The 17,184-nt window shown below is 37.2% G+C and overlaps 1 protein-coding gene across 6 annotated transcripts; it reads right to left on the bottom strand.

The window, feature by feature from the left end:
• Positions 1-1,322: 1,322 nt before the first annotated feature.
• Positions 1,323-12,797, bottom strand: LOC136252218 (plexin A3-like). Of its 6 annotated transcripts, none has more exons than XM_066044612.1 (19): positions 12,714-12,797; positions 12,535-12,628; positions 11,675-12,045; positions 11,434-11,607; positions 11,240-11,368; positions 10,954-11,184; positions 10,624-10,907; positions 10,408-10,513; positions 10,240-10,356; positions 9,979-10,192; positions 9,682-9,866; positions 9,484-9,632; positions 9,308-9,425; positions 8,942-9,090; positions 7,138-7,305; positions 5,447-5,561; positions 4,416-4,643; positions 2,641-2,781; positions 1,323-2,163 (listed from the first exon to the last, which is right to left on the bottom strand). In XM_066044612.1, the coding sequence occupies exons 2-19, from the start codon at positions 12,551-12,553 to the stop codon at positions 1,513-1,515; spliced, it is 3,549 nt and encodes a 1,182-aa protein (XP_065900684.1). In that variant the 5' UTR covers positions 12,554-12,628; positions 12,714-12,797; the 3' UTR covers positions 1,323-1,512. The 6 variants fall into 6 exon arrangements, 5 of the variants coding, with proteins under 5 accessions (XP_065900684.1, XP_065900683.1, XP_065900682.1 ...); XM_066044611.1 differs by lacking the exon at positions 12,714-12,797 and adding an exon at positions 12,375-12,452 and having other exon boundaries at positions 11,675-12,324; positions 12,535-12,692; XM_066044610.1 differs by having other exon boundaries at positions 11,675-12,628.
• Positions 12,798-17,184: the final 4,387 nt, after the last annotated feature.

Raw genomic sequence — 17,184 nt, 5'->3', positions numbered from 1 at the left:
GTCAGTAGAAAATTCATTTAAATAATTTAAAAAAAAATTCCATGGCAACTTGTTGAAAGCGTTTCGGGTCGATCTGAAGGCTTGTTTGGGCCTAGTTTTACCTAACCAATACTGCCTCATTGTCGTCAGGGAAACTGGTTTTTGGGTGATGTTATTTTGTGGGCCACGCCTACTCCTTTATGGTCCCTACTATATAGTACTATCGTACTGTATGATTGAATTATTAGGAGGCAGTGATGTGCATTGTTGTAAGTGCTACCCCAGTAGAAACTCATGTATGGCAAAGAGTCAAATTGCTGACATCAAAAATTTCAATTCAAAAAATCTCCTACAGTACCTTACACAGCACACAGTATCACTGATAATAAGTGACCCAACACCTAACGCTTGATGGAAAAGTAAGAAGTCTCTTCAGTCTTGTGCGCAAATCTCAAGCACCAAATGGTACTCAAATACTCTAGCCATACTCTGGGTCATACACACTGATCTAGTAAGTGCAAATAAATTTGAATTCCTTGATATCTATGCTGTTCACAAGCATCAAGCTTCCATTACTACAGACAAGTTGTAGATGTCCGGATTAGGCCAAACACTGGTGTTAAGTGAGACTGAGCCATCTGAAATACGATCTCTACCCTATGAGGGAGCCTTTATATATACCAGGGAGACAGAATCATAGCTGTTATGCAGATAAAGCTAAGTGGTACCCAGACAACTGACAATTAATTTTACTCTAATAGAACATACACATCTGTTGGAAAATAATTATTCTAATAAAACAGTCACTTCACTACTTCTAATAGATATACACACATCTAAATATAAGACACACCTGGAATAAAGCCACATACCTGAAATGAAGACATCAGGTTTCCCAGTTGGATGCTAATCAAGAACAGTTCCATGTCCCCATAATGGATGAGGAGTGGTTGACTGGATGAGTTGGTAGCTGCTGCTGTATTAACTGGCTTCTTCACAGGAGATCTCTCCTTAGCAATGTTGTCACATGGTTGTATTTATGCAATTTGAATTTCAACCACACGAGTGCCTATTTCATGCATTGGATTACTTTATGTATTTACTAGGCTAGATAGCTGTGTTGTTAATTAAGTAATTATAAGCATCGTATATATCCTTGCTGTTGAAGACCCATTCTGGTGTTTGCTTGCAAAAATTGTATTGTTTTGGCTGAATTTTCAGCATGCAGCATCACAAATTTCTGTGTAAATGTGCAAAAGTCTCCACTTAATTTGGACTCTGTGTAGATGATGCCCAAAACTTTCCCCAAAAGATTGATAATAAATAATTCACTGTCTTTAAATGAATTTAGGATTGTAACAATTTGTGAAAATTTTACATTTAAAACACTACTAATTTTATGGTGCTGCTTTCACACAAACAAAAATTTTTGTTATATCAATTACACCTGCGGTAGTATATGTAAGTGCCTTAAAAGTATATATTTACTTACATACGTCTTAGAAGTTGTTGTCTATATAGCTCATTTAATAGTCAGTCTGCTATCTGGCTATCTACTACAGTTTCAGTTACTTCATTGCTTTTTGTACTATCTTCATCACAACTTTGCTTGCTTACTTCTTCTTCACCATCCAGTAATTCTAAGTATTCTTTACTATCACTGCACACGTCATTGACATATCCAGTCAATGACTCACCATCATCACAATCTGATGATACATGTTCATTGTAATCTTTAGCTTGGTCACAGCCAGTTGTTGTACATGTACTATGCTGACTAGTAGCTTCTGCTATTGTGTTAGCTATAACTTCAGCAGTATTGAGTAACTCTACGACATTTTCCTGAGGACTTTGTTGTGGTGACTGGACAACATAGTCATCAATGGATTCATACAGGTGATCCAGTCCTGGTTCACTGAACACTTGATGTGTGCCATAGGCTGGTGATGTGTACATACTGACGTTAGCTACTGAGACTGGAATCTTATTTGACATTGCCCTCTTGTTGCAGTGTTTCATGTACCAAATTATACCACTAGCAAATATCAGTAGTAATACGATGATAATGACAATGGCAATAAACATTGCTATGATCAGTGAGAGGTTCATGAAAACACTGGAGCTGCTACCACTTTGATACTGCATTCTGCCAAGAATGAATTTGAGGTTTTCACCAACAGAGACCTGTAAGAGTGGAAGTATACACAGTGTCAGCCTATGTAGTGCAGATGCAGGTTTGTTTAATAGCATAATTATTATACAGCAAAATATCATGATATGCATCTTTGATTATATTGTATGCTGTATATTGCATCAGTAGCACTAGGGGATAGGGGCAGAAGCTCCCTTCAGTTGAATAAAAGAGGTTAATTAAATTATATTTCTAGGAACAAGTGTGGCTAAAAAAGTTGTTAAATGCATGGATAGTGTACTGTAAACACTTTAATAGGACATTCAAAGTTTTTTTTAATTTTTGTGAATATGATGGCATTGAACCTTTACTTCAGTAGCTAGCACAGTTCCAATGCTTTTCCAAGTTTCTGCATATACTAGACTTTTGGACTGTTTTATGATGCATGCATAACAGTTTCATATACATGTATGTACGTATGATCCTTTAATAAAGAAATATAACATGTCATATAAAGTGCATCAACTAACTGTTATGTTCTTCATTCCTGACAGCAGAGGAGGATCACATGATAAAGAAGTAATGTTAACTGTTCTTAGAGGACACTCAATACCTCCCACAGTGACCACTACACCGTCACATAGTAGTGCAATGCATGGTACATTCCTACCCTAATAGTACAAACAGGGAAATTGGTTAGCTAATGTGTTATAAACTAGCTAGAGACCTGCTGTTAAAGTCATATTTTGTGAACTCCTGGATGGTGCAATGATAGAACCCTAACACCTCATGATAATTATGGTGTAATGATGCTACCCTTGAAGTGCGGCAGAAACACTTGTATGCATTTTTATTTATGTGCCTATTTAATCAAGTCTATAATATGACAACAACACCTTCCCAGACTATCATACAAGTTAAACACCTACAGTTTAAATGTGAGGCAGATCACAACTGAAGCTCAATTACAGGATTTTAGGGTTGTGCTGGCTTCTTAGTGGGCAAAATCAACAAAGAAAACATTTGGCCAACTATCCACCAGTACACCACTTATTCTTTCCAAGCCAGGTCCTTCACAAGGCCAGAAACTACACCATTGGCAGAAATTAAAACCAGCCTCGAATAATTTGATGTCAAAACTATAAGCTTTAGCCAATTGTGCTTTTAAAATAGCCTATTATGCTTTTGAGCAGTGCTCAAAAATCCAGTCTATTATGCTCAAAATTATTATTAGGATAGAGTTGGCTGTTTTATTAGAGTATATCTGCCTTTCCTGACTGCTGTATTAGAGCAAGTGACTGCTCTATTAGAGTATCTTGACCTTATTTCCATGAAGTGTGAATAATCAGCCAAGAGCACATTCTCTTGATATGAAATGCAGTATAGTGTGTTCATGTTTTGCTGTATTTTTAACATGCGCATTCAATTAAAAATCTTCAAAATTGTTCTATTATGCTGGCATAATGCTTGATACTTTTGCAAGCCTATTATGCTCAAAATTATGCTAGCATAATTGGCGCAAGCTTAGTCAAAACCACTAGAATGATATATGCATGCACACACACACACACACACACACACACACACACACACACACACACACACACACACACACACACACACACACGCGCGCACACACACACACACGGCAACCAGATAGCTAAAGAACAGTGCACATCAATGTATAAATGGTTATATAGTACAACAACCAACTACTGACAAAACATGGTGGCATATGATTATAGAAACAGTAGGTGTTCTAATGAGTGTAATCAAGAGTACAGTGAATGATAAAATATATAGGTGATTTTGGGCACAGGTCAAAAGCATAATAGAGTGATCAATTTCATTACATGATACATGTGCCTAGCAGTACTTACATGGTTCCTGATGAATGTTAAAGGTCCACTGAAATGGAAAATTCACTTGTCATTTTATTAAATAAATAAGTAGTTTGTATAATACACAAAAACATCAATTATGTTGTTCTACTGAGATATTGTGACACCAGACACAAAACCGGAAGTACTGCAACACACACTTATATAATATTATATGAATCGACATGTAGACTTCTGTGTATTGTGTGTAACTGTACACGTGTATACTGGTATGATGTACTATGGCACAAGTTAAATGACAAACCACAATATACTAAATTGTGTTATACAGCAAAATCTGACCTAAACTACACCAACCTAACCCAACCAACCAACTGAACCAACCTATCCCACTGGTAGCAAAGATTGATCATTTCAGTGGACCTTTAAAATTATCACAACCCATCACAAAACACAACACTCACAGTTACAACAAGATCTTCATCAGGACTAAATGGCACAGTCTCAATCAGATCAAATACTGGATCATCAACTATAGTAACTGCCAGGCCACTTCTCTGCTCTAGTTTGCTAAGTCCCGGAACATGAGCCAACACTAAACTATATGATACACTGTAGGATGAGTTTAGTGGAATGGACTGAATACTTGGAAATAAACACTTCAATCGATCACTACTGACAATGTAACATTCCTGTGAAATAAAGGACTATAATTATTTCTTACAGTACCTCAGTTGTGTATATAATATGTACCTACATGTAACCATTTTACTCTAATAGAACATACACAATGAACAATGGAGAGTAGGGAATGCAGTAACTGAAAGTACAGAACTTGAAATCAAACATTGAAAAGTACAAATATGTAAAATCAAACAGCAGTTTTTATTTATGTTTTTTCTTATTGTCCCAGCAGTCACATGAACAACAACACAATGTAGATAAAAAAGATGGTGAGCAAAAAGTAAATCCAAAAGTCTTCAGACAGGACCCCAAGTGTTACTTAATTAATTGAATCAGAATGGTTATAACACTACTCTATGCCACTGACAGCTATACCCACTTCTTTTAGTTTTTACTTTATAAATGAAAACCTATGTAGACGTAAGTTATATAATAAAGCTACAATTACAGAAACCTATGGGGTAAAGAAGAAACCAAAGCTGAGCTGACGTGATTCTGACCCTAACACTAGCTGAAATTTGCCTGTTGAACATAATGATGTATTTCACTATCTGGGAAGTATTTGTGAGTTTGAAGCAAGCTAGAGTTGGCCATCCTTTAACCCTAGCTCTCCTCAACGTCACCAAAAGCTTCCCTTCATACAGTTAGTAGTTTGCATTCAGCTGCTAAAATATCACTGCAACTTTGTTCTTTGTATACAGTGATATTATTATTCTAATAGAGCATACGCCAGTTGACAAAATATTCTAATTGAACAGTCATATTTGGTATTCAGATAATCAACTTTCCACTGCATGTGAATAATACTTACAGTAGTGTAATTACTGATGATTCTTCCAGATGTGTCGTTGGTGATATTCACAGTCATTGTTGGATCTTCAATGACATCAAGTAGTGTGCCAATAAATGTTATGTTGATTCCTCCACTATTAGTGCAGAGTATACCATTAATTGTGCACACATAAATTATATGTACGTATGTATGTATATGAATGTAGTAAATAAAATACATTAATTTGCAACATACAGTACGTGTGTATGTATGATAATTTTAAGGGTAAGATATAGTGAGGTTGTGCACACAATAAACTTTGCTTATTGGTATGGTAGACTTAATTCATGGTTTGTACTGAGAATACTCTGTATAGATTATGCTACACTATGGTCTGTTATGTGATGGATGTAGTGTGTGCCCACATGCCCTAATTTCACAAGTCCAGTCACATATAGACAAAAGCAGTTTGGAAGTGCAAATCATAAGGATAAATATTTGGCTTCTGTAACCTGTATTATGAAGTCAACTAAATGTTTAATAAGTGTCAAGAATTGTGTGGCTATAAAACATTATGAATCATTAAAGTTTGAAAAAGTAGGCAAATTTTATGTGCCCACACACTCTGTTTTCGCAGGTCCAGTCACATATACAGTATACATACTAGGGGCAGTGTAGTAAGTCAAAAGTAAAGGGAGCAACATTGGCATTTACACAATGCACGCGTAATCAGATATAGGTACCAGTGTTATTTATGGGATCTGAGGACTTGGTCCAGAAAAAATTCATCTCTGAGAGAGTACTGTAGCTGATTTCACTATGCAAATAGTAGTTACTTAAACAAATATAAAAGTGACTGAAAAGTGGCTGTTCTATTAGAATAGTTGACTAGTTTATTAGAATATTTCTTCAAGCATTGTACAAAGAAAGTGATCTTAGCATGTCAAAAATTTCTAAAATATACTTATTAGAGAACCTGGCCAATGAGCAAGTAACTCCTGTGGCAGCTTGATGTAAATATATTGATTACTATCCTTGCAATTATGCACCTATCAATGTATTGCCCCACTACCCCCCCCTCGGGCATATATGGGGCTATAGTGGGGATTTGACACAGCCGAATGTCAAATTTCCCATAGTAGGGCAAACCTATCGTGTCAAATCCCCACCGTTAGCCCCAGTTGCAACGCGGGGTTTACTCGGGATTTGACATAGCGAAGGAAGTTACAACAAAAAATATTTCGGTGCTTACTGAACGATTGTCAAATGCCCCATAGTGGGGTAGCAGTTTCGTGTCAATTCCCCCTGTAAAGCCCCACTTACGCCCGAGGGGGGGGGGGGGGGGGGTGGTGGGGCAATACATTGATAGGTGCATTAGGTTGAACTTCATATTACAGTCCTGCAGGAGACATACCACTTGTTGTTAGGGCTGGGAAATAGCTTAGATAAAAGATACCTATATGACCTATTGAGATAACAACTTTGGTATGAAAATAATCTACAGTGTATCAACAACAGTCAGTTTATCAGTAGGCTTGTGCAAAGATGTTAAACTTGTTAGGGAAGGACTAGCACATTACTTTAAGTCATGTACAACTGTAGTTACAAAACAGTGCCATATGACATTACATCTTGTTGAAATAATATTATTGAGATAAGTGTACGTCTTGGTATCATCATATAATTTAATGAGCATTTCCTTACAGTGTAGCACAACATCACTTACATACCTCCTGATGATATTATGGTTGACCAGAGCGTACACCTGAGGATCATCAGTGTATGTGAAGTTGCTATGAGATCTGACCACTGCATTGTCAATGGTGAACACTACAGGGCCAGCACAAGTGGTCCTTCTACTGCCAGCAATACACTGCACAGACGTGCTTCTAGCTGACCTGTAGTGATGTATATGTGACCTGATTTTGGAAAACTTATACTCTTAGAACACAATGTACAACTGTAGAAAACGGCATTTCATATTTTAAATGGTAATAACTCGCCAACTACAAGGGTGAAATTTTCTGGAATGTGAAGATATTTATGACCTTTCAGAGAATCTAGAGTACAAGAAGCAGCCTGTACAATTTCCTGCCATTTAGATCGACTTTATCACATGTGCTGCTTGATCATGAGTACTCACAAAGAGGTGGAGGGTGGTGGTGGTGAACACTTGGGGTTTAAAATGGATGAGTGTTGCAATGGTGAGCTCCAGGCTAAATTCCCTGCCTCTGGGAGCTCTAGCTGGCTCACAATGGTGCAAAACAAACACATTTCAAGTTCGCATAACTTGGCCAGCCACTCCTAGTCAACTATGCGGTTTCAAGTCACTCCAGTGTCTTCTCAAGGCCTCTAGAGCAATGTGTGGGCTTTGAAATGCATGTCTACAAAAGTCTGTCTCTAGAAAGCAGGACCTAGTATTTTTAAGGTTAGGTTATTGTGACAATTGTTGGCCAGATAATGTAGCCATTTTGTGCTAGTGTTACTTTTAAAAATTTTATGTGCCAAAATATAGGTTTACTAAACTCAGGTCACATGTATATATTGTAACATAGGTGATATCGAGTTATAGACCTATGAACAAGTTATGTAAGGGCAAGGTGTGTCTCAGACTTTATACTTTGTATGTAAACAATACCTATTTACACAATCACTTTGTTTGACAGCAAATGAATTACATTTACATTGAAGCCTGCACAATGTCTGAAAATGAAGTGTTAGTTAACAGTCTAAACTGGCCAAATTGCATTTTGTTCACATGCAAAGTGAGCTAATAGATCCATGAGGGGTATTACCATTCACTAGACTTGGCTATTGGACTGATCTATTTTCACATGCTATAGCTTGATTAATAAGTACTGCTAACTAAAGGTTCTGCTAGTTAAAGGGCTTCAGAGAGCCTTACCTCATTTCTAAATGCTGAAGACGAGCAGTGAAAACCATTTTTTAAGGGTTACACTGCTAGTAATACTTGATTTATTGATTCGATTTATATGTTTAACCTCCAGGCAATCGGCTACAAGAGTGTAGTAGAATGCCAGGACCGTGATAACCAATTTGTATAAGGGTGCCATACAATTTGAGCTATACAGTGCATCCATCAAAATTGTCCCATGACTAAAAAGTTCTTTAGCTACTTGTATGTGCCAGCTGGCTTGCTATATTTGAGACCAAGTTTATTAGGATTGCACTGTAGACTCGCACTCTCCATCTCTAGTCAAGTTAACTGTGGCCTTGGTAAGGAGTGTATAAGTGACGTAAAGCAGTACAGTGAAATCCTTAGTAGACAATTTTGTTAATTCCACTGCTTGTATTCGGCATTTAGTAATAGGCTAAAGATTCTCTGAAAACCTTTAGCTAGCAAGACTTAATAGATCCAACCATAACATGTGTAATGTGTCAGTCCAGTAATAGTACTCATTAATGTGATCAGAAATTAGCTGCAGGCTACATTGTGATCAGAAAAAGCTGCAGGCTACACTGTATACTACACAGATCTACAGTGATACAACACATACACTAATGTACACTCACTGGTTACTGATGAGGTCACAATGGGTGCTAGTGAGTAATATATCAATGAGGGCTGGATTGCTGACATCAAAATTCATTCCAGTGATGGTCACCAGAACATTCCCTGACATTGGTGCTCTTTTGGGATAGAACTCCAACACCTGCACTTCCTGAATGTATACAACATACCTTAAAATCAGCTAAAATTACATGCATGTGTACATTATGAAAATGCACAAAAAGTATCTTGTTAAAGTTAAAAAAAAACTTAAACATTTTCTTTACCCTTATGCACTGTGAAAAGGTCAGGTAAATATGTAGATTTACACTTATATGCATGGTGGAAGTTCAGCTGCATAGTCAGTGAAAGGTATAGCACCCACTTACAGCATATCTAAATCCACCAGGAAGTGTAGCAACTTCAACTGATCCATCACGGTATATTGGTATTACCAAATCTGTGCTAGTATTACCAGGTTTGCTCTCTGTAGTCTGACATTTCACTCTGCATACATTATAATTACAACTTAGCTACATGGGTGTCCACAAAATATTCCTCTCACCCTACTCCAGGTTGATAACTATCCCTGTGTATCATACATGGTGCTCCTCCAATAGTAATATTAATGATGTCATCAACTACAACTCCCAAATCTGTTCCACTGATTGTTACATCAGTTCCTCCTTGATATGGACATGAAGTAGGCCAAACCTGTGAGTACAATACACCATTATATTTTATATAAGCCTTGAGTGCATACCATAGTGATCTGTGGTAAAGGACAAGTACTACTGGTAGTAGTAAATGTACTACCATCAGAACAAGACTCCATTACTACACAACTTGTTAAACTGTTACACCATCCACAGTCAAGCATTAATGTGTTAGATACTGACAAACATGATGAACACCCTCCAGCCAAACTTGGACAGTCATACAACAACACTGTTGAAAAATCGCATTAAAAATATGTAATTTGTTTTATTGACACAATGTTTATCAACAAATATGGATCAAACATAATCAACCTGACAATAACAGGATATGATGACATCACCTCTTAGTGACACAACCTCTTCTATGATATATTCTACACCAGGTCCAGTCCATGTTACACTAATGGTGCCAGTTGTTTGGTTGACTTTAGGTGGTAATACTATATCATTGTCTCTCACAATACACACTAAACCATCAGGTCCTGTATATTCAGCTTGTAAAATAGATTGTGATCCATTAAATTGTATTACACACTGGTATGTGTAGTTTGAATTCTATTTGGAAGAAAACGTAATACAACACCTTTACACCTATTTCTTACAGGAGGTGGTAAGTTCTCAGCTTCTGTTGATAAGTTACGTGATACTCCAACTGGCTGTTGATATCCATTAGTGGTATCAAGGGTTAGTGGACATGATTCACTGGTGTCATTGTTAGTCTAAATGAGATACTATTAGTACATCACTGATACAATACTAGTACTACTAACATTGATCCAATCAGTTACTACTCTACACTGGTCACTGGATGAGGTACACTTCTTATCATATAAACACCATCCACACAAATTATCAGATGATAAACAGGATCTGCAGCTACATATTGACCAAAAATCTATTTCATAAATTATTGTTATCTTGCAAGTATGTCTTATATACGGCAATAGAAAACAGTCAGTACATTCCAACTACATACAGTTATGTACCTAACATATGAGCTGCAGTTATAATATGGCAATCCATCAGGTAGTGATACAAAATTAATATCAGTAAGGTTTGACTTTAGACTAAATTCCAACGTTGAAGATGCAGTTTGTTCACTACTGCTGTGTGATTTGATAAATACAATTGAAAAATCACAAGTCAAATTAGTAAAGTCCATTCCAGGGATCAAATTCCCTTCCACTATGCTGGATCCAAGATCTCCAAACACACAATAGTAACTCTCATCAGTCAATGGAGGAGGTATCAGGTCTGCTGTTATGTTGAACTACAAGAACACACACATAATGCTGATGCAGGTGACTGAAGCATACCTTTTGGTTTATATTCTCGGCTGATAAAGCATTTGGTGAGATGGAAAAGTTTCCCATACACATTTCTTTCTCCTGTATCCACCTTCTAGTCTCAGTGTTGTTACTACACTCACTCCTACGAGAACACTTCTTCTCTATACTACACCATCCACACAATGGGTCCATACTAGCAGCACAACTAGTGCAGTCTCTCAATGACTGGCTGCAGTCTTCTATTGGAATGAGAATCACCTGTATAGTATAATAATGTACGAAATTGTCCATATTGTGATTATGTGTTGTGTACCTGTTCACTGGTCAGTCCATACACATAGTCACTACCTAATGACCATTGTAGTGATATGATGCTAGTGTTAGTGATATTAGTTGCATCATACAATAATGAATTGTTGAAGTTGTTATGTTTAAAGAAATACTACAAAAGAAGTTGTAATGATGCACACATTTACATATAACCACAGTGGGTAATGCACATTTTACCTTTATCAATCTTCCATCACTAGTTCCAATAAATATCAGTAGTTCTCCCTCCACTTGTACTATCACTGATGATGTGAACTGTGTGAGTGGCTCACTAACAACTGGTGTAGATATCAAGCTACCTCCACTAAGTGCCTCAACTTCCAATGGGAATGGAAGATACAGGTTGCATATCTATATCATCATCGTAGGGTATATACAGGTACACGACTACACGTATATGTTATGGTAGATTACTTACACTAAAACTTTCAGAGCACAATCTCGTAAAATTTTGTGGTAACATTTTACTATCCCATACTACTCTTCTATCTTCTCCAGCAGCACAAGCAGTTAGACTATTATCCATGGCAGTGTTAATATCACTAATACTGTATGTACACACTCGACTGGTACTGTTTGACAATGGTTGTCGTACTGCCAAAACAAGAGTACTGCTGTATGAATTCACTAGTTTAGTAACTGATGCAGCTGCGTACAAGGCAGGCCCACCACACACTAACTCTACTTCATATAATGCTCTAAACAATTTAGTTTTTGTTGAACTCAAATCTTCTACCCCTGCTGTCTTATTGCACACTCGTATTATTCTTATCTTTGTGCCATCTTCAACTACATAGTAAACAAAATCATTAACGATGAAACCAGTATGGAAAATACGGCTCTTAAGAAGTGATGGTACAACACTGTATGACCTGGTTCTGTCAGCTACCAAATACTTATCGGTAACAGTGCATTGGGCAAGTGTCATTTGGTTGCGTTGCACCATTTTCTTTATGCTGACTGTTCCAACATAAGCACTGTCCTCTGTTTCTCCTGGGAACATGGCTACCACAGCATTGGTACCACCTGTGACACGGCCCATGTTGGTCATTGCATAGTTCAAGTCATCTACATTGTAAGCATTACACACTCCTGCATTAACACAAGCTACAATGTACCGTCCTCCATTGGTAGGTGACAATCCAGTGGCTCTAGTATCGTTGTAATACGTCACTGTGAATCCATCAATGATTACACTAGTGATTGTCACGTTTATCAGGTGAGACAAGTTGGCTGACAATTTGTGTATGCTATGGTGTCCTGCAGCAAACACCTCACCGTTTTCAGAAATCGTCATTCCAAAGAATTCATCTTGTTCAGTAGCTGAGAAAGAAACGAGATTTCCTTTCTTCGAAAATGTATTTGCATCGACCTTGTGCAAACAGAAAAAGAGATTTGTGAATGTCAGTAGAAAAGTTAGACACGTCATTTTCATTGATCATACATGATATCTGTACCTTAATTTTTGTTGAGTCTGTGGGATTATCCTTTTAATACTAGAGAGTTGTTCTCGAAGGGGAATCCCCCCTTTGCCAACCCACATGGCACGTGAAAAATGACGTCAGCACCTGAATCTGTTTTTCTTTTTTTTAAATTGAATCTGTCCTACTTGCAACATTTCGTTAAAGAAAATCAAGCATCGCAGTCTCTGCTAGCCATTGATAGGAAATTAAACAATATGTCTGGCTGCTACCGCCTGCCCCCTGCCAGGATCAATGGTTGCATGGGAGCCTGTGCGCTTCAGACACGCCTCTCTCCCCCATTTTATTTAAAAACTGAGTTTATTTCAGTAAGAACGAGACGCTCTAATAGAACAGTCAGTCAAATACTAGATGCTTTGAAGCATCAAGCATAATGTTAGCATAATAGGCATGCAGAATAATGATGAACCTTACTTATGAAATGCTCACTGTATAATACAATAGCCAGTAACTCAGCAGCAGGCAGGTACTCGCCAGACAGTCATTTCAACATAACTATTAAGTTTTTAAGAGTACATTATGCATGTAACTACACTAAGCAGCCAAGTTGATCAAAGATTCATTTGCAACATTAAAAAAAAAACTTTAAATCAGTTTCAAAACTTTAAATCAGTTTCAAAACTTTAAATCAGTTTCAGTTTCATGTATTAGGTACTACAATATATCCATTCAGAAAGCGCAAAATTTTGGAAATGAGGAATACATTGTTATGCATGGGCACAGTGGGCAGAATTTTGAGCACTGCACATAGCATAATAGGTGAAATTAAAAGCATAATATTAAATATAGGTTGGTGCTTATCACCAAGTTGTTTCAAACTAGTGATGAAATGGGCCAATTACTATAGCTATACACTTGTGTGGCTGTACTGTTTTTTTTTGGAAGTAACTTCTCAAGATACAATTACAATCACAAAAAGGGATGAATTAAGGATTTTACAGAGGAAGGAAGGGGAGGGAGGGGATATGGGATGGGTGGGCGATGCTAACTGGGGTGTTGTGACAAAACGTACTGCAATAGAAAAATGTAACTAGTTAGTACTATTGGCTGTGTCTGGGGACATGTCCCCTTAGGAAAATTTAGCCTTCTGAGATTGAATTTAGTAACCCTGTGTGACAGTGCTAAATAAACATTTTATGTAAAAATGCTTTCAATATGATTTATATACAAATATAAGGTTTGCACATAAAATTAATTTTACAGTGAACAAGTACAGTATAAAGCAATGTATGGCATAATACCAAAACAGGTGAGGCCCCTAAACAGGCCAGGATGAAACAAATTGTGAAATCAAAAGTAGCAACCAAGAAATGGCTGTGATGGTAGGTTAATGACAAAAAAAAAATTAATAACGACAATTCAGGTGAAGTTGTTTTAGAATTCAGCGCAAAATTCACTTGAATTGTCATTATTAACATTTCTGCCATTAACCTACATTTCTTACTTTTGATTTCACAACCATTTCACCCTGGCCTTTTTAGGGGCCACATCCTTTTTTATACAAATTCACTGTTTGGTTTAGATATCTCTTCTTTTTCTAATTGAAGGCCACAAAAAAGCCATAAGCTGGATTGGGGCTTCCTTTTAACTTGTTTTTTTCTCTTTACTACAGGTGGAATTGCTGAAAAAGACAAAGAATTTTATGTATTTCTGTGTATAACTTTGTGTCTTTGTATGTTTTAAAATTGAATAAAATGAACATCATGTATGTAGCTAATAAGGTGAAATGTTACATAACTGAACCGTGTACATTGTATTATGTATAGCTAAACTATCCGCAGTGTGATTTTTTAAATGGTTGAATGCTCTACGCTTTGGCTTTGTAGCTGAAGGGTAATTTGTAATGTATTACTAACTGAACTCCCTACAGGGTGCCTTGTAACATAACTGAACTCTACACTCTACAAGGGTGAATTGTTTGCAGTTGAACCAGAGTGCTATCATGCATATGTAGCTGAACTCTCTACTGGGTGACTTCTTTGTAGCTGAACACTGTACAGGGTGACTTATTTGTAGCCGAACACTCAACTTCTAATGTAGCTGAACTGTCTACAGGGTGATTTGTTTGTATATATGATAGCTGAACTCTACAGGGTGAATTGTTTGTAGCTGTACTCTCTACAGGATGATGTATTGTAGCTGAACTCTTGACTTGTTTGACATTGAACTGTCAACAGCTATACAGGATGATTGAATTGTCTGTAGCTGAATTCTCTGCAGGGTGACTTATTTTTGTAGCTGAGCTCTCTACAGGGTGACTTGTTTGTTGTTTGTAGTTGAACTCTCTACATGGTGACTGGATTCTCAACACAACCAACATCACTGGTGTAGTAGACATTTTCAAGAGCTACAGTGTTATCACTCTCACAGTCATAGGCGGATCTAGGAGACACTGTCAGGGGGGGCCAAGGGGGGGCAAGAAGTTTTAGTGCACAACAGTGTTTATTCTACTATGAGCTATGGGGAAATTCTAGAACACAAGTTATATTCATTTGCATAACCTTATTCAGCATATAGCTGGATGAACGATGGACATACAGTTTGTAAAACTGTAGTTGGAGAAAATTTTAAAAATCAGACCTCCCAGGTTTGAATTTCAGAGCATTTTTGATAATGCTTAACTTAAAAAGTGTATGATTTGCAAAGATTGGTTAGCCTATCTGAGATAACCTGTTTGATGGTAAAGTGTATACCAAATCAAAATAAGGAGTAGCTAACATTGTTACGATTTGTAAAATTTGTAAATTGATGACATCAGAATTGCGACTATTCTATTAGAGTAGTGACTGCTCTATTAGAGTATCTCGATCTTTGCACAAAATTCAAATTTATTTGCCTCACTTTCTTTAAGGTGTACAGTTTAACTATAAATGTTAGGCACATTTATAAGCATTGTCTTCTATTTGCCAATTGGCTTTCTGTACCTCTAAATGCAGTGTGAATGCATGATTCTAGTTTCTGGTATACATATGGTACTGTAGGTCCAAGGGGGGCCAGAGAAGGGCCAGGGGGGGCACAGCACCCCTTGGCCCCCCCTCAGATCCGCCTATGCTCACAGTAGTAGTGTTCACCAATAAAATAGGGAGGAGGTGGACTGGGGTGGATAGCTCAAGGACAATTTGAGGTTATATTTGACTATCATCATTGCATCCTGCTACATAGGTCCACACATGTTTCCAAAGATTTTCCAGGGTGGTTGACACTCCATCAACATAAGGATCATTGATACTTCTGACACTTTGTCAAAACTGTCCACAGCAAACTTCTGGTAACCTCTTACTAGACTATGTATTTTCAGTTAAATCGTTTCATTGATGAAGAAAATTGAAGAATGACAACCAGCTGCTAGAATTACTGGGACATAAATACCATTCACTTAGGCCTTCATTCATTTGTTAGGACAGTCATCTCCCTTGATGATATATATCAAAGTCAGCAATATCAGTCTCTTTCCGTTCCATGTCACAATTGCAATACACTGTAAAATGAAGTACTATGATAGCACCTAGGAGTGCTAAATTTTGACTGCTCCAGTCAAAAATAGCACCTCAAGGTGCTACCATAGCACTTCATTTTTAACAGTGTAGGCTATCAGTTTGATGTAATTGCTATTTTAGTTCTAATAGATACCGTCACAGGAAGCTCCAGAATTGTTGACATTTAATCCATACACTGCTTGAAGTTTCTTAGTTTACTAGAGTGGTATAGCTATCCCCAGTATATGGAACAGTTAATTGTTTGTTATTTTATTAGTTTTTCAGTAAACCCACATTCACTGATGTTTTATTGAGAGTTTAAAACTTAGTAAAACAATTATGTTTCATATACTTAAAATTACTGACATTTTACTATCAGTTACGATCAGTATAACTGGGTACAACTGCAGTAAAGCAACTTAACAATGTAGTAAACTAAGGACCTTCAAGCAGTGATACCCTCCACAAACATCCGCTACAGGGTGGCTTATTTGTAGCTGAAGTCTATACAGGGTGGCTTACAATAGAGTTAAATTCTCTACAAGGTGACTTGCAACATAGTTGAACGCTATAATAGAGCCATTAATTTCTTAACTGACTGCTCTATTAGGGTGACTCTACTATTGTCTGCTGCAATAGAGATGATAGAAACTATCCACTCAACTGAGGAACCTGGTGATGTTCTAGTGTTCCTCACATCACCTGCTGAAGTTGAACTTGTTTGTCAACTGATGAGTTACATGGTGGACAATGAGTCAGCCATTGTGTTACCCTTACATGGTAAACTACTGTACAATCACAAGACCAGCAGAAAGTATTTCACCATTATGAGGGTAAACAGAAAGTTGTTTTTTCCACTAATGTAGCTGAGACCTCAGTGACCATTGATGGAATCAAGTTTGTAGTTGATACTGTCATGGCCAAACAACTTCACTTTGATCCAAAGAAAAATATGAATGCTCTAGAGGTGT

This window comes from Dysidea avara, chromosome 4 (genome assembly GCF_963678975.1).
Source record: "Dysidea avara chromosome 4, odDysAvar1.4, whole genome shotgun sequence".
NCBI lineage: Eukaryota > Metazoa > Porifera > Demospongiae > Dictyoceratida > Dysideidae > Dysidea > Dysidea avara.
Note: the sequence above shows the minus strand (reverse complement) of the source record. Positions and strands in the feature narration are given on the sequence as shown.

What these genes read in the sequence shown, in the direction of transcription:
- LOC136252218 (XM_066044609.1), bottom strand. Translation starts at nt 12,691, where the DNA reads ATGAAAATGACGTGTCTAACTTTTCTACTGACATTCACAAATCTCTTT. An exon ending in TGTGCTCTGAAAGTTTTAGT is followed by an intron (nt 11,608 to 11,674) that starts GTAAGTAATCTA and finishes ATGATGATATAG; the next exon opens with ATATGCAACCTGTATCTTCC. An exon ending in CTGAGAACTTACCACCTCCT is followed by an intron (nt 10,193 to 10,239) that starts GTAAGAAATAGG and finishes TCTTCCAAATAG; the next exon opens with AATTCAAACTACACATACCA.